General features: G+C 59.2%; 3 protein-coding genes across 5 annotated transcripts in view; 1 reads left to right on the top strand and 2 right to left on the bottom strand.

Moving 5' to 3' along the window:
• Nucleotides 1–22755, top strand: part of CIDEC (cell death inducing DFFA like effector c) — a 44686-nt gene that overhangs the window by 11273 nt on the left and 10658 nt on the right. The window contains exon 1 of one of the 3 annotated variants that reach the window (XM_055134835.1): nt 16077–16241. The exons of 1 other annotated variant lie outside the window; for it this stretch is intronic. Coding sequence is in view for 1 of the 2 variants with exons in the window: in XM_055134833.1 (XP_054990808.1) it covers nt 16658–16980 (323 nt within the window). In the remaining variant the exon portion in view is untranslated. Of the gene's footprint in view, nt 1–16076; nt 16242–16646; nt 16981–22755 lie in introns of those variants that run through there. One more of the 3 variants, XM_055134833.1, reaches the window with a different exon arrangement.
• IL17RE (interleukin 17 receptor E) lies at nt 15–11051 on the bottom strand. The gene is made up of 15 exons (XM_055134983.1): nt 11029–11051; nt 10922–10948; nt 9541–9781; nt 9236–9251; nt 7456–7595; nt 6502–6570; nt 5936–6002; nt 5570–5745; nt 5444–5491; nt 4769–4823; nt 4522–4655; nt 3259–3324; nt 2681–2732; nt 2507–2605; nt 15–499 (listed from the first exon to the last, which is right to left on the bottom strand). Exons 1-15 carry the CDS (start codon nt 11049–11051, stop codon nt 15–17), a joined length of 1698 nt encoding a protein of 565 aa, XP_054990958.1.
• JAGN1 (jagunal homolog 1) lies at nt 14493–16659 on the bottom strand. Its single transcript, XM_004615985.2, has 2 exons — nt 16643–16659; nt 14493–14955 (listed from the first exon to the last, which is right to left on the bottom strand). The coding sequence occupies exons 1-2, from the start codon at nt 16657–16659 to the stop codon at nt 14493–14495; spliced, it is 480 nt and encodes a 159-aa protein (XP_004616042.2).

The following is a 22755-nucleotide window of genomic DNA, read 5'->3' as shown; positions in this document are numbered from 1 at the left end:
GTCTGGGAGCGGCGTCAGCACGGCCCCCGCGCGGCTTCGCGTTCCAGGCGGCGGCACCGCTGCAGGCGCGCGCGCGGGGGGTGGCGGGCGGCGCGCCCCGCGCCCAGCGCGCGCAGCAGGCGGGGCAGGTCCCGCAGCAGGCGGAAGCGCGGCAGCGCGCGCAGGGGTGCGGGGAGGCGGCGGGGCGCGCCCAGGCGGCCGAAGTAGGCGAGCAGCGGCGCGGGGCGCGGCGGGGCGCAGAGCGCGGCGCGGGGCGCGCGGCGGCGGCTGCACAGGAGCAGCACCGCGCCCCGCTCCCGCCGCACGCGCGCCCGCGCCGCCCACAGCCACGGCAGCGGCCCCAGGCGCGCCACGCGCCGCGCGTCCCACACGTCCACGATCACGTCGCGCGCGCCGCCCAGCGCCGCCCGCAGCAGCTCGGCCAGGGCCGCCACCAGGCGCCGCTGCGCCTCCGAGTCCGCCGCGTGCAGCAGCAGCACCGGCCGCGCGCCGCCCGGGCCTGGGGAAGGCGAGAGACGCGGGCGTGGGTGCGGGAGGCTGGGCCCCCGGGGACCCCTCCCCCAGCCCCTTCCCCAGCCCCCTCTCCCTCTCTCTCTCTTTTTTTGGGGGGGCACACCCGGCAGTGCCACACTCCCCTGGCTCTATAATCAGAAATTACTCCCGGGAGGCTCGGGCTGGAGCGATAGCACAGCAGTAGGGTGTTCGCGGTTCACGCAGCTGACCCGGGTTCGATCCCTCCGCCCCTCTCGGAGAGCCCGGCAAGCTACCGAGAGTATCTCGCCTGCGCAGCAGAGCCTGGCAAGCTCCCCGTGGCATATTCGATATGCCAAAAACAGTAACAACAAGTCTCACAATGGAGACGTTACTGGTGCCCGCTCGAGCAAATCGGTGAGCAACGGGATGACAGTGACAATAACAGGCTCCGGGGACCCTATGGGATGCCGGGGTCAGGGCAGTGAAAGGCTCGTTGACCACTGGGTACCCGCAGAGGTATGGTCCCACGGTTGCGCAGACTCCCTGACCACCTCCCTTTGGGTGGAGGGACAGGGGTGCCCAAGCTTAGTTCTCTACTACGTCCTGCCTTCAGCTTTCCAATAAAACTTTCCATTTCAGGGGCCCTGGGAGAGAGAGTAGCAGGGAGGGCGTCTGTCCTGCACACGGCCAACCCGGGTTCCATTCCAACATCCCAACCGGTTCCTTGGGCACCACTGGGAGGGATTCCTGAGCACAGAGCCAGGAGTATCTGGAGCATCCCTGGGTGTGGCCCCCAAACCAAACAAACAAAAAGCACCCCAACTTTCTATTTTAAAAAGAAAACTCACTAGTCTGTGTAGGCAGGATAACATGCGGGGGGGGGGTGGGCAGCTAAGTCTGATCACAGAAATGACAATGGCCAAGGCGGGTTTGGGGAGTCCAGTGGGCTGGGCGCCGTCACCCTGGTTCAAACCCGGGCACTCCAGAGATTCTCTGGACGGATCCCTGAACACAGGACCAGGAGTTAGCCCTGAGCACCACTGGGTGTAGCCCTTCCCCAAACAAAATAATAATAATAATAATAATAATAATAATAATAATAATAAATGGGGCTGGAGGTATAGCACAGCGGGTAGGGCGTTTGCCTTGCACATGGCCGACCCGGGTTCAATTCCCAGCATCCCATAGGTTCCCTGAGCACCGCCAGGGATAATTCCTGAGTGCAGAGCCAGGAGTAACCCCTGTGCATAACCAGGTGTGACCCAAAAAGCAAAATAATAATAATAATGATGATGATGATGATGATGATGATGATGATGTGCCAAGGAAAGAGAAATGAAGGAGGAGGAAGAGGAGCTCTGGAAAGAATTTGGGTCTGGGGCCCCTCTCTGGTTAGAGGTGAGGAAGCGGATCCAGAGTATGGCAGTGAAAAGTGTAATTGTTACCAGTCAGACTGGGGGGTGCAGGGACTGCAGATGGGAACACTGCATGCCTGAAACCCCACTGTAAGCAACTGTGTACATAACCGAGTCTAAATTTAAAAAAATAAGTTAAAGACCACTGGACTGGGGGAGGGGGTCTGAGCCATAGTGCATCGGGGAGGGCATTTGCCCTGCATGTGGCTGACCCAGGTTCAATCCCCACATCCCGTATGGTCCCCTGAGCACCACCAGGAGTAATTCCTGAAGCAGAGCCAGGAGGAATCCCTGAGCATTGCTGTGTGGTCCAAAAAGAAACAAATGAAATAAAAAAACACAAAACGAAAGAAAATTATTCCATTGAAGGGTGCCTTGGGGCTCGTGATGACAGGGTGGACACGGGCTTCATTTCTGCCGGGCAGCCTCTGCTCAGAAACCAACGCCTGGGGGCCCTTGCCCTGCAGGCACCGCTTCTGCCCACTAGAGGGCGAGGGCTGGCGGCCCAGGCTGGGCCCTGCAGGGAGCCGAGGGGCGGGGCGGGGTGCTGGCAGAGACAGAGGGAAGCCAGGGGGCCCTGGGCAGCTGTGAATTCCCACGTCACCCCGAGAGCTTACCGGAGAGTGAGCGCCGGCGGCTGAGGACCAAAAGGAGGCCCAGGAGGACGATGAAGGCCAACAGCGCCAGGATCAAGAGGCCCCCGTGTCTGTGAGCAACTGAGGACAGCGGTGTGAGACCCCCAGAGCTCCGAGGCCCTCCCCCCCACCACCCCTCCCCTCCCAAGAACTCACCCTCCGGGCACAAGACGCGCTTCCAGGAGAACTGGACATCTGACCTCCATACCTGGGAGCACAGACACCCCCCTCTGTGAGCCTCCCGGGGGATGCACTTACGGGGTGCAGGGAGCACCCCCACTGGAGGGATCCCCTGCACAGTCTTCGTGTCTGGTCCTGCTTCAGAGTGTCCCCCCCAGAGGCTGGAAGCACAGCGGGGAGGGCGTTTGCTGACCCAGGTTTGATTCCCAGCATCCCATAGGGTCCCCCGAGCACTGCCAGGAGTAATTCCTGAGTGTATGAGCCAGGAGTAACCCCTGAGCATCGCCGGGTGTGACCCAAAAGAAAAAAAAATCCAGTGACCCCCCAAAGTGAGCTCCAGGCTGGCGGGGGGGTCGTGAGGAAGGGAGGGTGTGCAGGACCCTCAGAGGCAGAGCCCAGCTCAGGGGCCTGTCTGGGGGCAGAGGACCCGATTCCCGCGCTTCCCTCAGGAGCCTTTCCAAAGAGGGCACCTCCCAACGGGTCACGACCACAAAGCAGTTTCCAGACCAGGCACTGCTGGCCCCACCGTCCCCGGGAGGGGGCAGGGTCCTTACCAGGACACAGCCGCTGGGCGCTGGGAAGGGGATGACGAGGTCCAGCGGGACTGGGCCGGAGCGTGTCTGCGGGAACAAAGCACAGGGTCCCCGTGTGGGGGCTTGCGGGGCCGCTGCACTGTTCCTCCTTCAACGGCCTTCTCCGGCCAGGCTGCAGCCCCGCGCCACCCCAGAGCAGACACTGGGAAGCGGGCCCGCCAGGTGGACGCGTGGTACCCCGCCCTTCCTGCTGCCTCCGTCTTGTACCCCAAAGGGCCGGCTTGTCCCCTGCCAGGTGAGAAGCCTTGGGGGCCAGTCTCACTTGGCTTCGGGGGATGGGACTCCTCAGGAGGGTTTGGCCACACCCAGCCGGCCCCACCGGGTTCAGAGGGGGTCACCTGACCCCTGCTAATCTAGCGGGGTCAGGCCTTGGGGGACCAGGAGGTCCCGGGGATGGAGGTCGGGGCCTCAAGCATCACCCAGGGAGCAAGCTGCAGGCTGGCCATGCACTTCCCGGGTGTCTGGCTTCATCCTCACCGTCCCGGCCCCCTGCGCCTCCCGGCTTCCCTGCATGTCATCTGGACCCCAGGGCGCGCTTGCTGGTGTGGCCCTGCGAGCGTGCTGGCTGCGTCTGTGCATGCTCACGCCCGCAGACATGCTGGACGGGACTCTGGAGGGACAGGGCTGTGGACACGCGTTTCTCGTGTCTCCCGGAGCAGGCAGACCCGGGGGAGCCCTCGGTGTGGGCGTACGAGGACAGAACTGGTTGGCCCGCGTGGCAGGAAGGAGGTTCCACCAGAGTGGGGGTCCACTCGCCTCCATCCTTGGACAAGTCCCCTCCCCCACCCCGTCCCACCCCACACCCTCTTTTCCAAGCTGACGTGAGCAGGGCCGAGGCCAGGGCTCATGCCCACGGCTAAACCCAGCAGCGCTGGTCTTTGCCCGGTGCCAAGCAGCCCCGTGGGTCTGGCCCGGGGTCTCAAGCCCCAAACGTTGGCGCAGGCTGTCAGCTTGGGACACCCTCGGGGCGCGAGCTGCAGGCAGGCATGGCAGAGGCGCGGGGAGGAGCAGGCCTCGCCAGGCTGTGGTTTTGCTGATCTAGCGGGCGGTGGTTTTCCCCTATCAGATCCGCAGCTTCTGGTCGCCAGATGCTGCCGGGCTTCACAGGACGGCCCAGCCCTCATCTGCGGTTTCTGGTGTTTGCCAAGGGAGCCAGCTGGCGGGTGGAGGGGGACAGCCCCCAGGTGGGAGAGACCGCACGCCCGCCCCAGGGGCCCAGGGTACCTGGGTGACGCTGTACACAGGGAGCGCCAGGCTGTCCTGTGGCAGCCCCGTGGCACTGAAGGTGGCAGGGACCCTGGACCAAAAGCGGAGAACGAGCTGCCGGGCCCGAGTCTCCAGGCTCACGCGCCAGGACGGGGCTGCGGGGACGGGAGAGGGCGGCGTGAGGGTCTGTGGGGCACAAGGCCGGGCCTGGCCACGACTGCGGGAGGGGGACACGGCTGGTGGAGGGTCCCCTTCCTGTCCCAGGTTTGCTCACCAGGCCGGTGCGGGCACTCGACGTGGCTGGTGTTTCTAAAGGAAAACTGTGGGCAGGAGACAGAACGGAGGTGACCCACCTGCCCGGCACCAGGCTACTTCTCCCCACCCTGGTTTGAGCCCTGATCCCATAGGTGGCCCCTGAAGACTTACAGGGGAGCTCACGCCTGAGCACTGAGCCCGGAATAACCCTTAAGCACCTCTCGGTGTTGTCCCCAAACCAAACCAAAAAAAAAAAAAAACAAAGAATTGATCGGTCAGAGCCATAATGCAGTGGGGCGGGCGCCTGCCTGGTAGGTGGCCGACCCAGGTTCAATTCCCGGCACCCCTAGGGTCCCCCGAGCCCCACCAGGAGTGATCCTGAGTGCAGAGCCAGGAGTCAGCCCTGAGCACTGATGGATGTGGCCCCCCAAAATAATAATAATAAATAAAAGATGGGCCGGAGCGATAGCACAGCGGGGAGGGCGTTTGCCTTGCACACAGCCAACCCGGGTTCGATTCCCAGCATCCCATATGGTCCCCCGAGCACCACCAGGAGTAATTCCTGAGTACAGAGCCAGGAGTAACCCCTGTGCATCGCCGGGTGTGACCCAAAAAGCAAAAATAAATAAATAAATAGAAAAGCAAGGTCTCGAGCCCCCTGCCCAGCCCCCCAGAGCCCACGTACCTTGAAGCAGAGGTGGGGGTGCAGGTCCACCTTCTCCAGGACGTACCACTGTGGGGAGACGGGGGTCAGCTGGGGCAGGGCAGGGGTTGCCACCCTGCCACCCGGGGCTGGACTGGCCGCTCTCACCCCATCTGACTCGTGAGCGGTGGCATTGGGGACGTCCTGGCAGGGGGCATCCCATCCTCGCCGCTGGCACAGGGAGGCCTGGAGCTGGAGTGGGCAGCGGGGCGTGGACGCCAGGACCATCTGCGTGTGCTGGCTGTGGTCGGTGAAGTCCATGGATGCCCAGAAGTCGGGGCCATCTGGGCAGGAGCGGGGCGGAGATGAGCCCCTGACCTGTCGGGCTCCCTGCAGACTCGCAGCTCTGACGGCCCTTCCTGCCCCTCCCCCTCTCCGCCCTGCACCCCGGCTTTCACTGTCCCCCAGATCTGCCCCTGTGCTCAGGCTCCAGGAGGGCACACGCAGACACGGGCCCGCACTCGGCACACTCACAGGCTCCGGGCCAGCTCTGGAAGGGACATTTTTTGTGCCTCACTGTGTCCTCTTGCAGAAAGGATGCCTGGGGGAGGGGGACACAGGGAAGGGTCCGCTAGATCCCAGGTGGGGACTCATTCTCCCGGGGAGCAGTGTGGGTGCCTGACGGGGGGACTTCAGAGTGAGGAGGGCCCAGGTCAGTGAGGAGGGCCCAGGGCACCTGCTGGTGCCGCTCAGCCAGGCCTCGGCCCGCACCCCACTCCCACCTCCTCCAGGCCTCTGCTGCATCTCCTCATCCTTGGTCCGTCCAGCGGGTGGTCAGTGCCAGCAGCTCTCAGACCTCCGAGGGGAGGCGAGGGGCCTCCAGGTAGACCCCGTGTGGATCACGTGACCCCTCAGAACTGAGGGAAGGCAGTGGGCCGTTCTGCCTCTGGGGGCTGAGCGCACCCCCAAAGAATGTCCTGGGTCCTGCCGCCCCAGTGTGAACCCCAGGCAGGAGCACCCAGCCCCAGGGGTGCTGCTTCCTGGAGACGTGTGCCCCTCCGTGCCGGCCGGGGGGCCTGGGGAGCCCTGGTCCTGCTCACCTCCACGCACAGACAGGGCAGGAGGAATTCATACGACAGCTCCACAGCACGACCCCCGGACACAACCTTCTGTGGACAAAACAGGGAGGGAGGGAGGACGGGCTCAGGGGATGGACGGGCAGGGCTGCTGGCCCCAGAGAAGCTGCTCAGGGCAGGAGCGTCCATTCGGTGACCTGCCGCATCATGGGAACTCTGCAGGGTTATTATCATTGTGTGTTTTCTCCTGGGCCTGTATGCCAGCACACACACATGAATGCATGAACACATGGGTACATACATGAAGACATATGTCTATAGACACATGCATGCATGTATGCCTAGATGCATGTGTGCACACATGTAATATACACATGTCTGTGTGGACATATATGTACATACACACATGTGCACACATGTATATTTCATATGTGTGCACATGTCTACCCAAATATATACATGTCTAGATGTCCATGCACATGTGTACTCAGATGTATACACACGTGTGCATGTGTATGATCACATACATGTGCATATGCACACACATGCCTTTGTGCCTAGATGTGTACTTACACAAGTGTGTGTATGCATGCATGTGTGTCCAGATGTATGTAGGTATCTGTATAGAAGCATGCATGTATCTTGCACCCTTGTCCTGGAGACATCTGGCGACAGCCCGCACAGGCCTGGCGAGGGGCGGCTCTCGGGAGCAGCGGTGTGGGGGCACATGCGGGCCTGTCTGCATACACGGCCTTAGCACCCCGAAAGCTGTGACCATTTCCACGGGCAGTGGTGACATCTGAAGTGGATGTGGGGGGTCAGGGCCCAGGCTGGGAGGGTGGGCAGGCGGGGGCACTGCTCTGTCATCTCCTCTTGGTACCCGAGAGACAGGGCCGTGCATGCTGACCTCCCTGCCAGTCCCCCCAGACTCAGTCTCCCCATCTGGATGGCGTGGCACCCGGGCCCAGCTCTCCGTACCTGGGCGTGGAAGGGACGGCTTAGCTCCTCACACTCCAGTGCCCACTGGTGACAGAGCCGCACGCTGACCTCAGGGCCCGGGGGGACGGTCACTCGGATGGCCCGGGCCTCGGGCAGCAGCTCAAAGGAGAAGGCGGGGCCTGGGGGGGAGGGGGGATGTGGCGACCGCACCTCTGGCCTCCGCAGGGCCACCCCTGCAGGCTCCCCGTCCCTCCTACCTCTGGGCCTCAGGGGGCCGGCAACAAGGCCTGGGGCCCCGTGCTCCGCAGGCTGTGTCCTCTTGGTGCCCAGAGGGTTAGGGGAGAGGCCCGGGGAGGTGTGGGTGAAGGGACGGCCCGTCCTCTGTGGGGGGAGGATTGTGACGCCAGGAACCAGGACTCCACCTTCCATCCTGCCCCTGGAGCCGGGCACCCGCCCACCACCCCGCCTCTGGCTGGAGCAGTCGGAACCTGCCTGCCGCTGCTCCTCTGCACTTTGGGTCATAAATCAAGGGGTAGCAGGGCAGGGCGGGGTGGGGCGGGGCGGGGCAGGTGGGGCGGGGCGGGTGGGGCGGGGCGGGGCAGGTGGGGCGCACCCGAGCAGGTGCTGGCAGCTCGTGTCTCCTTCCACTCAGGAACTTTTGTGGCTTTGGGGGTTTTGATTGCAGGAGGTGGAAGCGGCTGTGCTGAGGGCCTGTGTGAGGAAGGACACAACTACCATCGACCCCCCTGCATTCCCTGCCCACACACACACACACACACACACACAGACACACTCACACACACACATACTCACACGCACACACATACATACACACATATACTCACACACACACATACACACACTCACATACGCAGTCACACACACATACTCACACGCACACACATACATACACACATATACTCACACACACTCACATACTCACACACGCACACACATGGCCTTCGCCCAGAATTAATCAAAAAGGATTGACTTTTTTTGGTTTTGGGGGGGCGTCACACCGGCGATGCTCAGGGTCACCCCTGGCTCTGTACTCAGGAATCATTCCTAGCAGTGCTCGGGGATCACATGGGGTACCAGGGATCAAAGCCAGGCTGGCTGCATGCAAGGCAAATGCCCTTCCTGCTTAGCTACAGCTCCACCCCAGGACTGACTTCCTGGGTAGGAAAAAAACACCCGAGCAGAGATGCCCGCGGTAGCGCTATTTACGAATCTGCCAGGTCTTAAGCGCACTCGGGCCTGTGGCGTGTGCCAAGCTCCGAGCAAGGCCAGGCAGGCACAGAGCTGTCCAGGAGGGGAACACGCAGGCCCCGCGCCACAGGCTTCCCCGAGTGCCACCAGGTGTGGCCCCCGCACCCCCAAAAGAAGAAAGAAGGCAGAGCTGAGCGGGGGCTTACTTTGCCATGGAAGGTAGGGTCAGTGGGTTCCAAGAAGGAAAAGATGTTTCACTTTTGTTTTTCCGTTTTAGCTGGGCAGGAGGGATCCCCGCAGTGCCCGGGGCCGTTAGAACCCAGAGATTTTAATCCCGGGAACGGAAACTAGCTGAGAAGAGCACCACCACCCTCAGCCCGGACAACTGGACACACGCATGTCTGTCTGTCTTGGCGGGCTGTTTTGTTCTTCTCTTTTATTTGGCCACACCCGGCACTGCTCAGGACTGACTCCTGGCTCTGAACTCAGGGATCGCTCCCGGTGGGCTTGGAGAACCGCCGGGGACTGAACCTGCTCTGCTGAACTCCGGTTGGGGTCTGGGGTGGGGGGTGAGCAGGGGACGGGGGAGCGTGGGGCCGGCCAGACTCACCTGAGGTGCTGCAGTCCTGAAGGCCGGTCCAGGAGGGCAGACAGAGCTTCGAGGAAAGAGTCCATGAGGACCCCCACCACACACACACACACACACACACACACACACACACACACACACACACACACACACACACACATTCTGCCCTTCCCGGGGAACAAGGGTTCAAGCCCCAGTGCCTCCTTTGCGCCAGCTCCCTGCCCAGGGCCTGCAGTCCTTGGCATCCCCCCAGAGGCTGCGGAGAAAGCAAGATGCGCCCGTCCAGGGGGCCGGAGGACGGGCAGCGGGGACCAGGGGTATCTTACCAGGCGGCGGGCAGGCCAGCGGGTGCCCTCAGGGGCAGAGAGGGCTGTGGCCAGCAGTAGCAGCAAGAGCAGCTGGCCAGCCGGGAGGGGGCTCCCCATGGGCTCCGGTGGGGTCAGCGTCCCCACAACATGACTATGTGGCCTCCAGGTGTGGGGCAGGGACAGGCGTGCAGAGGGCGGGACCCCACGCCCAGTCTCCCGCCCCGCCCCACTCTCCCCCCTCCTCCGCTCTGGCTTTGGTCTAATCCAACCAGCCCAGCTGCATTCCTTCCCCTCCAGGTGCAGGGCCCCCAGGGGCCCCCCAGGAACCCAGGGTCCCCCCAGAGAGAGCAGGGAAGGAGCAGGAAAGAGCCCCCCAGCCCGGCATTGGGGCAGCAGCGGCCAGCACCCCCTGTCTTAGCTCCGCCCACTTCTGCAGCCCTGACGTCTGACCTGCCCAGGTCTGTTCGCCTGGACCCGCGTGTGCCCAGCGTTGGGCATCAAGCGGGCTGACACGGGTTAGGGGGACCGTACGGGGTCAGCGCCTGGGAAGGAAGGAGCTAGCAGGCACGCGCACAGCCACATCCTGCCACGGCACCTGAGGGCCGCCGGCCCACTCCGCCCTGCGCCAGGCCGCCTTCAGGGGTGCTGAGGTGCGCGCCCCAGCCTCCCGGGCCCTCTCCCACTGGCGGCCTGAGCACTGACCTGGTTTTCTGTGGTTTCCGATGCTGACGAAGCCCCAGCTTGGGGGGTCCCCACCCCCGTCTCTCCACTGCTTCCTCCGGGCCCGGCGCCCTCGGCCTGCTGACGCACGCGGTAGAAGCAAGTCGGGGGCGTCTGCTGGCGCTTGGTCCTTGAGCCGGGCCCTGGGCCCTGCCTCTCAGGGGCTGGCCGAGGCCTCCTGCTGCCTCCCCGGCTGCCCAGACCCTGCCCGCTCCCTCCTTCCTCTCCAGCTCCTGTCTCCCCAGCCCCGAGCAGGGGTGTCGGGAAGTAGGGGTGTGCAGGCGAGTCCCTGCGCATCCGAGACCTTCCAGCTAAGTTTCTCCGCCTACATCTTACGTGGCGCTTTGCTCCGTGCGGGGTCTCTCCTGGCCCCCTGCGGCCCCCCGGGCTGGGCAGCTCAAAGCCAAGGGCGTAGCATGCAAAGGCGCTTGGTTCCTGCGGGTGCCAGGAACGGCCTGGGCCACCCCAGCTGACTCCAGGGGTGCTGGGGGGCTGTGGGGTCTGGGTGTGGGCCCCAGAGCTGCCTTCCCGGCCAGCCCCTGAGATTCGAGAACCGACGGTTCTGGCTCTAGGGGGGGTTTGTGCAGACCCGTCCCGACGCCCCGTTCCAGGAAGATGTGTCCTTTGCGCCAGTGTGGGGGTGAGTGCCACGGCCCAGGGTGGCCCCACGCCACCTCACCCATCCCGGTCACTCGCGACCACACTCCTGCGGAGCACAGACGAGATGGTGACGACGCCCCCGGCCCTCCACGGTGGCCCAGGGACGCGGGGCTGCTGGCTCCTGACTTGCTGATGCGCTCAGCGGCCATCGCTGCGGGCGGCAGGGACTCGAGGGTCCCAGCAGGGACCCTGCCAGGAGCTCGGGGGGCAGAGGACTTCCTGCACAGGGTCCTGGCTCTGCTCGGCCTGCCTCCACGTCCTTCCTGCCAGGGCTTGGGGAAGCAACCGTGCCGGTCAGTCAGGCCAGTGGAAACCCTGTGTCTCCTCTTCTCGCCCTTCCTGCGGCTCCTGAAGGGACCCAGTGAGGCAGCCAGAAACGGAGCCTGAGACAGCGATTTAAAGCAACCTCCAGGGGCTGGAGCGATAGCACAGCGGGTAGGGTGTTTGCCTTGCATGCGGCCGACTCGGGTTCGAATCCCAGCATTCCATATGGTCCCCTGAGCACCGCCAGGGGTAATCTGAGTGCAAAGCCAGGAGTAACCCCTGTGCATCGCCAGGCATGACCCAAACAGAAAAAAAAATCAATTAAAATAAATAAATAAATAAATAAAGCAACCTCCAGCGCTCAGCCCAAGCACGTGCCACACTTACTCCTGCAGCTGCCCCTTCCCCACAACATGGCTGCACCATGACCCCAAGTGTCACAGCTGAAACAGGGCCCCAGGATTTTGCCCCAGTGCCTGGCAGGAATTTCCATGCAGCCTGATGTCACTTGGCATCGGAAACCATCCAGGGCACAGCGCCAGTCTGCTGTGCTCCAAGGACCCCTGAGGCCCCGTAAACATCAGGGAGTCACCACCCCACCCCGGATCGAGGAGCTTGTTTGAAGCAGTGGAGTGCATGCCAGGCAGGAGAGGTCAAGTTTGATTCCAGGTACCGTGTGACCATGCCCCTAGCCCCACTGGGTGTGACCGTGGTGGCTCCCAGCTCCTGTGAGTACTGAAGCCACAGGTCCCCACCGCTGGGCAGAGACGGCCAGGAGTGGCCTCTGAGCCGGTGACTCCTCACGTTTATAGACGATCATTTAGATTGCAAAGTACCTGCAAAACATCTGTGAGGCTCAAGATGAGCCTCATCTGTAAATGAATCTGTTGAAAAAATCAGGTATGCAGGGTTTGTGACCGAAATCCCCAGGCGCTCAGAGTTGGGGATGGGTGACCTCCCCCCATCTACCTGTTCTTCCAGGAGTCTGGCAGTCACAGAAGCTCATTAACGGGCCATGACCCACAGACTCATGAATCTCGGAAAAGATCAACAAGCTGCTGAGATGCCTCGGTCCCCAAAGTCACCATACAGTTAAATATTTAACTCCAGCTGTATCACCTGTATTTAAAATTTCAGAATTCCAACATCTCAGACCCTACACCACTGATGTACTGAGAGTAGCACACCACATTGGATGGGATGTAAAGTAGAAGGCAACTGATCTCATTTAAAACAATGTTAGTGGGGCTGGAGAGATAGCACAGCGAGTAGGGCGTTTGCCTTGCACGCGGCCGACCCGGGTTCGAATCCCAGCATCCCATATGGTCCCCTGAGCACCGCCAGTAGTAATTCCTGAGTGAAGAGCCAGGAGTAACCCCTGTGCATCGCCGGGTGTGACCCAAAAAGCGAAAAAAGCAAAAAAATAAATGAATAAAATAAAATAATGTTAGCACACAAGACTCAACCTATAACATGATAGTAATCTCTTATACAAGAGATTTCGCTTACTGGTTCCAGGGTGAGATATGACAATCTTCACATGCTTTTTTTTTGGGGGGTCACACCTGGCGATGCACAGGGGTTACTCCTGGCTCTTCACTCAGGAATTACTACTGGCCGTGTTCAGGGGACCATACGGGATCCTGGGATTCGAACCTGGGTTGGCCGAGTGCAAGGCAAACGCCCTTCCCACTGTGCTATGGCTCCAGCCCCCACATGCTTTCTCTTAAGGAAACATTTTTTATATCATTTTTAGTGAATTATTTATAACAAGCAATACAAATTAAATTATTTAGGGCCTGCTATTAGGACCTAAATATAGGGAGGCTTTCAGAGAAGTTATAGGTAACATGAATATATTCTCTTTCTAAATAATGTACAGTGACAATCAAGAAATGTACAAGTGTGTCTGCATTGCAGTCCAGTGCTTTTTATTTCTGTTTAGTGACCATGCTGTTGCTACTGTGTACATTAGGAAATACTAAACGGGGACTGGGACTGGAGCGATAGAACAGCGGGTAGCGTGTTTGCCTTGCATGCAGCTGACCTGGGTTCGATTCTTCCATCCCTCTCGGAGAGCCCGGCAAGCTACCGAGAGTATCCCGCCCGCACGGCAGAACCTGGCAAGCTCCCTGTGGTGTATTCGATATACCAAAACCAGTAACAAGTCTCACCATGGAGACGTTACTGGTGCCTGCTCAAGCAAATTGATGAACGACGGGACGACAGTGCTACAGTGCTATTGGAGCAGGCTTGGGTGGTGGTTGGAAAATTTGAAATAATGGTGGTGGGCTTGGTGTTGGAATATTGAATGTAATAAATTTTGAACTTTATAAAAATAAAATTAAAAACCTGTGAAACAGGCAGGGCTGAGTGTGTGTGTGTGTGTTTGCACACCTGCGCCCTTCCAGGGATCAAATCCAGGGGTTCATACTATGAGGCATGAGCTTGAACCCTGGGTGGCACTGGGCAGCATGGGCATGGCGGCGGAGGGGGGGAATGTGGGAGGAGTCGGCAAAGGCACGGGGTGGGGGGCTTGTACTGAGAAAAACCACAGCACACAGCCCAGCAATGAGGGGCGGAGCTGTGATCCTGGCAGAGCGGGGTGCCAGGGAGAGACAGGGAGTGGGATGGGGACACACTGGTTCCCGTGGGCCTCTGTTCTCTTGGGGCCCACAGCAGCTTTATGTGCAGCTGACCCCATTTCAATCCCCGGCACCACATACGAACCCCTGAGCACTGCTGGACGAGATCCCCGAGTGCCGTCAGGTGTGACCACACACACACTGAACCATTTGCTTCACAGGTGGAGATGCTTCCTGGGCCACTTCTCTACGTCACTGCCCGGCCTCCCGGGGGCATTCACCTCCTTCCCGGTGCCCGAGGTCTCTCAAGTAACACGCCCGTCACACTGTCAGATCCCAGACACAGGCACTCGCGGGGACTTAGGGTGGGTAAAACTTTATTGAAGTTCTTTTGAATGAAAATGCTCTGCAGCAGAGACCACGGCCGGCAGGGAGGGAGCCCTGGTCTCCTCCTTCAGCACTTGCCTGTGAGGCGCATGTGGGCGCCGGGGAGAGGCAAGGACGAGGCTGCCCTAACGACACCCCGAAAGGCGCCAGCCTGCACCAGCTCAAGCGCATTCGCAGCTGCTGGCCACCCGGGTTCAGCCGCGCAGGAACAAATTAAACCTAGCTCTGCCACTGCGACGGATGGTGACTGGGGCGGCCCCCCGGGGCTCCTGGACCAGCGTGACACCCCGTGATCACCCCAGGAGACCCTCCCCTGGGCCACACCCCACGGAGCCAGAGGTGGTCGGGCGGGCTTCACTTCCGCTTCTTCTCCTGCGTGCTGGTGAACCAGGAGTCCAGGAGCTTCTTGCTGTAGTAGAGCTGCCAGGCGTGCACCTGCACGGCCAGCACCAGCACCAGGTACATGACGGACACGGCCGAGAAGCCGAAGAGGAAGCGGTAGGCCTTGCCGTGGCGGTAGAGCTGCTGCGCGGCGGGGAACATCTCCATGCTGCCGTAGATGAGGGGCGCGATGGAGAAGAGCCCCACGCTGATCATGGACAGCACCAGGTAGCTGATGTTGTTGCGCGGGAAGGACAGGAGGCCCAGCAGCGAGGGCGCGACGCTCAGCAGGTACGGGTACTCCCACTGGTAGGGCATGGCCACCTGGTCATGCGACAGGAGCTTCAGGTGCCCCACGGTCATCTTGGCGACCAGCAGCAGCCAGAGGACCAGGTGCACGTAGATGAGCTTCTTGATCTCATACTTGAGGGTCACGCTGCGGGGCAGGGAGAGGGAGAGTCACGCCACCCGTGCTCTGCCAGGCCGCGAGTGGGCCTGAGACACGGACGTGAGAGAGGCCTGGGCCTCAGGAACTGAGGGAGGCAGAGATCGTTAGAGAGGGAGCTGAGGGGCTGGAGGGAGTCCAGGGGGAGGGCGTTTGCTCTGCACGTGGCTGTGGCTGACCTGGGTTCGATCCCCGACACCCTAGAGGGTCTCCTGAGCACTGCAGAAGTGGCTCTGAAGTTCAGAGCCACGAGTCACCAGATGGGACTTAAAAAAAAAAAAAAGCAAAAGAAAACCAAAAAAAAAAGAAAAGAAAAAGGAAAATGAACGGGAGGGCCAGAGAGAGCGCACGGCAGGCAGGTTTGCATCCGGCTGGCCTGTCCCACCTCTGGCACCACTGTGACCCGAGTGACTCCTAAATGCAGAACAAGTCCTGGGCACCACCGAGTATGGTGTGGAAACAATACAGAACCAAAACAAAACAGGCCAACACCCCTGCCCACCTGGGCTGGGAAGGAGCAGTCAGCGCTGCTGGGGGCCGGGCTGGGGGCCCGTGCAGACCAGCGCTGGGAGCAGAGACAACCGCGGTGCCCGTGTCCCCTGAGAGTGAGGGAGAGCGTGTGGCCAGGTGCTTCCAGGGCGAGGAGAACAGCCGTGCGTGAGGCTGCAAAGACCAGGGCAGAGCCGGGCCAGGGCAGGAGTCACCCGGCAGGTGTTTACCCGGATGACTCCAGGCTACAGCCGGGGAACGGGGGTGACCGGGCACATTTCTCCAGCCAGGGAGGACCTTTTCCAAGCACTGAAGTCTCTTCTCGCAGAGAGCAGGAAACCATTGTCTGGGAACCGGTCCCCAGAGGCAGGGAGGGAAGGGTAAGGGAGGAGGGTGGGAGGGAAGGGTAAGGGAAGAGGGTGGGAGGGGTAAGGGAGGAGGGAGGGAAGGGTAAGGAAGGGTAAGGGAGAAGGGTGGGAGGGAAGGGTAAGGGGGGAGGGAAGGAAGGGTAAGGGAGGGGGAGGGAAGGGTAAGGGAGGAGGGAAGGAAGGGTAAGGGGGGAGGGAGGGAGGGAAGGGTAAGGGGAGAGGGTGGGAGGGAAGGGTAAGGGAGGAGGGTGGGAGGGAAGGGTAAGGGGGGAGGGAAGGCACGGGAGGGAACCGACCAGGGCTCAGGCCCAGCAGGACTCCATCCCTGCGCAGTGCACAGCACCCCGCGAGCACCCCGCGAGCGATCCCTGAGCACCCTGGGGTGCGGCCCGACACCACCCCCCCTCCCCAGGGGGAAAGGTAAAATAAAAGCTAGAAAAGAGAGATGGGAAGAACATTCTGGAAGGAACTCAATGGATGTAAGGAAAGGAACACCGTCAACTGCCATTACAGACAGCGACAAGTGGTGGGCGGGGGGCGCGGGGCGGGGGGCCGGGGGCGGGGTCTGCGGCGCCTCTTCCGGGGGTCCCGCGGCACCTGCTGGCAGGTGCCGGCCCAGGTGTGCCGCGGCCCGCGGCGATTGCGTAAGGCCGAGGGGTCACTCGGGGGTGCAAGCAGCGCCGCCGGGGCCGGGGCCGCAGCCCCTGCAGCCCCCGCGCCCCCGGGACCCCCACGGAGCGGCTCCCGAGGGGCCCGGCTCGCCGCACACGGGCCTCCCCACACCCGCAGGGGCGGGACGGAGACCCCCGGCCCCCGCCTACCTCATCTGGTAGTGCATGGCGACGCGCTCGCGGTGCTGGAAGTCGCTGCCGTCGGTGCCGGCCGCTCGCGGGCCCGCCCGGGACGCCATGGCCCCCCGCGCCCCCCGCGCACGCCGCCCGCTGCCGCAGCCGCCCGAGACTTGCCCCGGCTCCGCCGCCCCGGCGGCCGCGCTGTTCCCGAGCGACGACTTCCGGCCTCTCTGTCTCGGCGGGGGCGACTCTATCGTCGCTTCCGGCGCGCCGACGCACGCGCGCTCCCGAGGCCCCGCCCCGCCCCGCGGTGGAAGCCGGAAGTGGCTGGTGGCGGCCGGCGTGTCGTCGCCTCCCGGCTGTTCTCGGTGCGTTTCTTCTCCGTCTCTGCAACAGGCCCCCGAGCCCCGCCGGCGGGGGTCGCCCGGCGCTGCGGACGGGACGGTCGGGGCTTCCGACCCGCGTCCTGTTAGGGCTTCGCCCCCGCCCGGACGCCGCGAGGTTGACGAGACGCGCGGCTCCCGCTGTGGAGACGGGGCGGCTGAGGCGTGCAGGGCTCGGGGGTCGCCCCCGGGTCCCGCTAGAGCCCCCTGTTAGTCCCCCCCGTTCCTCTGGTGACCAGAGTGCCCCTGGCAGACGGCCAGCAGCGAGACGCCCCCGAGTGGCCGCGGCGCCCCCGCCTCAGATGACGTGAGGGAAACTCGCGTGAGGAGGATGCTCGGCGAGGACGACCCCCTCACAGCTCCTTGGACGGGGCGAGGCGGGGGGCGAAGACGACGCGCTGGGGGGCGGCCCCGCCTGTGGTCACGGGGCGGGGAGGGCGCCGTAGGGTTCCGGTTCGGGCCCACCCGGGTTCGACCCCCCCCCACTCCCCGCCAGGAAAAGCCCCCAGAACACCCAGGTGTCGCTTCAAACAACAGAACAAGAAGACTTGAGCTCCGAATTGAACTCAGCACTTTTATTTTTTTAATTTGATTCTTAGAAGGTGGTTCGCATGGATTGATTATGCTCAATATTCAACACAGATCCCAGCACCACGACACCTTCCCACCGCATCCAAGCCTGCCCGCCAGGGGAGACGCCAGATAATTTCTTTTCTGTTGCTTATTATGTGGCTGCTCCTCTGGGATTCTGAAATTGTAGAGAGTTGGGGCCCAGAGACATCTCTGTAGGGCGCAAATCCATCCTGAGCTGCATCTGGGCGTCTCTGGGTCAAGGCTGTTGGTGCGCTGAGGTGGCGCCCAGAGACAGGTGGTGGGTGTGACAGCCAGGCCCCCGAACTGCCAGGGAGCCCGGAGGGACAGCCCGTGTCCACTGCCGCCATGTGTCCTGGAGTTTTAGTCCCTGAACCCTGTACCTTCTGGAAGCTTGTGGTCCTTGGGATTTCATCTGGAGCGGGCAGAGAGGGTACATCTGCCCCATCGAACTCAGCCCTTTAGGTGTCCCGGGGACCCCAGCTATTTCCCTACCCCTGGCTGAAGATTCAGTTCAGCCCCTCAGACTGACCTGCCCAGAGAATTGGGGCTCCATGGTGGAGTGTATGTTACTGCAGTGCAGCTATTTGCAGCCCCAGGCCTCTAAGCACTGGCCTCTCAGCCGAGGAAATGTTTGTGCAGCTGGAGGCTCATGTTCAGCCACCTGCTTTCCTCACTGCCTCCCAGCAGAGAGGATTCTGGGGTGCTCTGTGTCCCCAGGAGCCCAGAGTGCCCCAAATGCAAGAACTTGAGACTTCGGGCAGGTTGAATGGGTATAGAGAGGTCCGCAGCTTCTGAGTCACCAAGGGCTTATCTGGGCCACAGAGCCCAGGAGGCACGGTTCAATAAATACTTGAGGCATGAGTGTTCTAGGTGAAGCACCAACCCTTTCCCCAGAACCTCCGCCCACAAGTGTTTGTTTGCACTTTGCTGCTGCTCAAGTTTACCAACTGGAGTTCCAGTCTCTTCTGGGCTCAAATCCTTTGTATTAGCATTTCAAACACACACACACACACACACACACACACACACACACACACACACACACACACACACACACACACACACACACACACACACACACACACACACACACACACACACACACACACACACACACCCCTTACCCACCCTTTAGCCTCACACCCAGATATCTTGGAGGCTTTTTCTAAGTCCGCACCCCACTCACCTGTCATTTGCTCTCCTTGTCCCTTTTGCAGAACTCGCTTATTTGCATATTTCTTTAAAATCTGTGCAGTGAAGGCTGCCTGGCTTCCTGCCACATTTTCAGCCCAAGGGGCTGTTACCAAAACGACCTTAAGAAAGAGATGCCAAATTGAATAAATGATACTTGCCTGGGAGTTCTTCCAGGGAAGGGTTCAGACCTAAATTCTGCCATTGTTACTACCGATGAGGGTGGTGGAGATGGTGGGCACAGTGTCTGTTCATGTGGCCTGGAACAAATACATATCTTAGTTGTCTTAAGCGTCATGATATGACGGGGTAGCAGCTATTTTAATTTTTCTGCTTTAACAAAGAAGTTATTTTATTTTTTGAGCAAACTTTCAATTTTACTTTATTTTATTTTTTTTCTTTTTGGGTCACACCCAGCGATGCTTAGGGGTTACTCCTGGCTTTGCACTAAGGAATTGCTCCTGGCAGTGTTGGAGGACCATATGGGATGCCGGGAATCAAACCCGAGTCGGCCGTGTGCAAGGCAAACGCCCTACCCGCTGTGCTATCGCTCCGGCCCCTCAATTTTATTTTATTTTTATAAAGTTGTTCACAGGGACTGGAACTATAGTACAGCGGGTAGGGCATTTGCCTTGCACGCGGCCGACCCAGGTTTGATCCCTAGTATCCCATATGGTCCCTCAAGCACCACCAAGAATAATTTTCCTGAGTGGGTGTGACCCAAAAAGCAAAAAAATAATAATAAAGTTCACAATAATTCATTACATTTAATATTCCAACACCAATCCCACCACAATTTAAATTTTCCCAATGCTACCCAAGCCTGCCCCCAAAGCTGATCCTAAATAATTTTCTATAGATTGTTGTGAATAATTTGTTAAAAATTATTCAAAAAATATTTTCTTAGAGGAAAGTCTGTGAGGATTTTTGTATCTTACCCTGGAGCATTAAGTCCTTGTGTAAGAGATTACTGACATGTTTCTACAGGTTGAGCCTTGAGTGCTAATACATATTATACATATATATTTTTTTGATTGAGATCAGTTGCCTTTTACCTTACACCTCATCAAATGTGGTGTGCTACTCTTGGTACATCAGTGAAGTAGAGTATGAAATGTTGTGTGGCCATGAACGTGGCCATGCACTTCAAGAATTCTAAAATTTTAAATAGTGATGCAACTAGAGGTGACTTTGGGGCTCAAAGCCACCTCTGCAGCTTGTGTGGTGCTCTTCCAAGATTTGTGAGTCTCTGGATCGTGGCCATTAATGAGCTATGGCACCAGGGGCAGTGTGTGGGTGTGACTGCCAGGCTCCTGGAAGAACAGGGAGACTGGGGGGAGATTGCCCATTCCCAACTCCGTGAGACCCTGCAGAACAAAAATGTTTTTTTGATTGAGGATTTGGAAACTGCACCTAGAGGTGCTCAAGGGCTCTTCCTGGCTCTGTACTCAGCTGGACACACCTGGCAATGCTCACAGTATGATGAAATATATGCGAATCAAAGTAGATCGCTGAGCAATGCTTCACTAGGACCCCATCAGCAGTACACTCCACTTCACACACACACACACTGAGCTGGAAATGCAGGTAGGATCCAATAACCGATCCTTCATTGTATGGGAGAGGGAACCACCAAATGGTGCAAAGACTGTCCTGTGCTCAGGAGCAACCCCTGGCAGTGCATGTGGACCATGTATCAGTGATCAAACTGGGGTTGACTGCATGCAGGACCAATGCCTCATCTCCTATATTGTCTTTCCAACCTAATCTCTTTTTTTTTTTTCCCGGCCCAATCTCAATGGTAACAAGCCCTCCTGGTAATTCTGTGCACAACTGAGAGACTGTGCCTTAGAGAGATGAGCTGGAATTCCTCTAAAAACACTTTTATTGAGGGCCCAGGGATTGGACTCTAGTGGGACAGCGCCTACCCTGCATGTGTGAAGCCCTGAGTTTTATCCTCAGCTCTGCAGACGACCCCCGCCCAAGCGCCAAAGGGAATGACCCCGATGTTCACCCATCCACTCTGACTGTTGGTAGTGCCTCTCTCTCACCAAGAAAAAACAGCTCTGTTCATGTCCCATACAAAGCACCCATGCACGTGTACAAGCTAACTCTGTTCAGTCTGTTTACAAGGCTGCATGACCATTGTCTGCATAAATCGTGACTAGATGAATCATGTATCACTGTCATCCCATTGCTCATCGATTTGCTCGAGTGGGCACCAGTAATATCTCCATTGTGAGACTTGTTACCATTTTTGGCATATCGAATACACAACAGGTAGCTTGCCAGGCTCTGCCATGTGGGCCAGATAGATAACATTTGTGCGTTCCCTGGGAGAAATTTATTAGCCCCAGCCCCAATCAGCAACTGCTAAGTTCCTTTGTTTTTACAGTTTGGCCAGTGCTCTATGTGTCATCTGTAACATGCATGTGGTTCCCTGGTGACTGCCTCTTTCCACTTGGTCAGGTTTTCTTTATTTATTTGATCTTTGGGTGTCACACCCAGAGATGCTCAAGGGTTACTCCTGGCTCTGCACTCAGTAGTTACTCCTGGTGGTGCTTGGGGGACCGTATGGGATACTGGGGATTGAACCCAGGTCGGCCTGTTTTCAAGATTCATCCATGTAACAGTATGAAAACCTATAATTGACAATACTTTAATTACCTGCATAGATTCAAAATGTGCACACGCCACGTTTTGCTTTTGTTTTTGGCAACATCCTGCAGTGCTCAGGGTCTGTTCTGGGTTCTGTGCTCAGGAGTGATCCCTGGTGTGCTTGGGGACCATCGGAGTGCTGGGGATTTGAATCAGGGTCAACCGCATGCAAGGCAAGCCTCTTCCTGTATTGTCTGTCTGGTCCCACATAACATGAATATCATCCGTGCCACATCCGGCTCTGCTCAGGGCTTACTCCTGGCTCTGCACTCCAGGATCACTCCTGGTAGGCCCTGGGGACCACACGTGGTGCCAGGGATTGAATCCAGGCCGGCCATGAACAAGGCAAGCGCCTTACCTGCTGTATTATCTCTCAGGTCTGCCATAAGCCGTATTTTGTATCCATTTACTACTTGAAGGGTACTGGAGTCATCTCTCTTTTGGTTATTATAAATAATGCTGCAGGCATCCAGGTATATGTCTAGGGTTTTTTTTTTCTTTTTGAGTCACACCCGGCGATGCACAGGGGTCACTCCTGGCTCTGCACTCAGGAATTACCTCTGGTGGTGCTCAGGGGACCCTATGGGATGCTGGGAATCGAACCCAGGTTGGCTGTGTGCAAGGCAAACGCCCTACCCGCTGTGCTATTGCTCCAGCCCTAGGGTTCAGTTTTTGTCTTTGGCTGTCTGGGGATGGCTCCAGGGCCTGTGCCATGAGGGAGACCCTGATCTGACCCCACTGCATCTAAGGTTTTTTAATATGAAGATCTTTCTTACACACACACACACACACATACACACATACACACATACACACTCACTCCAGCTTGATGTAGCACTGTAGCACTGTCCTCCCACTGCTCATTGATTTGCTCGAGCGGGCACCAGTAACGTCTCCATGGTAAGACTTGTTGTTACTGTTTTTGGCATATTGAATACACCATGGGTAGCTTGCCAGGCTCTGCCATGCAGGCGGGATACTCTCGGTAGCTTGCCGGGCTCTCCGAGAGGGGTGGAGGAATCGAACCTGGGTCGACCATGTGCAAGGCAAACACCCTACCCGCTGTGCTACTGCTCCAGCCCAGCTTTATGTATCAGGTTTTATTAGATGGCATTATTACCAATAACCCCAATATTTAGTTATGAACATTCCCTCCGTTCTCATGGGCCATTCCCTCGATGTGCAGGAATCAGAATCGTGACACCTGTCTCATGGGTGAAAGACGGGCTGTGGGCTAAGGAGGCTTGCCTGCACCCCAACAGGAAACTGAGGCTGACTGGGACTCCTGCCACCAGCCTGTTTCCTGTGCCCTCTGTG

Source organism: Sorex araneus, chromosome 4, assembly GCF_027595985.1.
Source record: "Sorex araneus isolate mSorAra2 chromosome 4, mSorAra2.pri, whole genome shotgun sequence".
Classification (NCBI taxonomy): Eukaryota; Metazoa; Chordata; class Mammalia; order Eulipotyphla; family Soricidae; genus Sorex; species Sorex araneus.
This window is presented reverse-complemented; position numbering and strand designations above follow the sequence as displayed.

Excerpts from the sequence above, each read along its gene's own strand:
- IL17RE (XM_055134983.1), bottom strand. The coding sequence starts at position 11,051 with ATGGCCGCTGAGCGCATCAGCAA. Across the intron at positions 4,824-5,443 it reads ACCCCCACCTCTGCTTCAAG|TTTTCCTTTAGAAACACCAG; the intron begins GTACGTGGGCTC and ends TCCTGCCCACAG. Across the intron at positions 2,733-3,258 it reads CGCCCAGCGGCTGTGTCCTG|GTATGGAGGTCAGATGTCCA; the intron begins GTAAGGACCCTG and ends CTGTGCTCCCAG.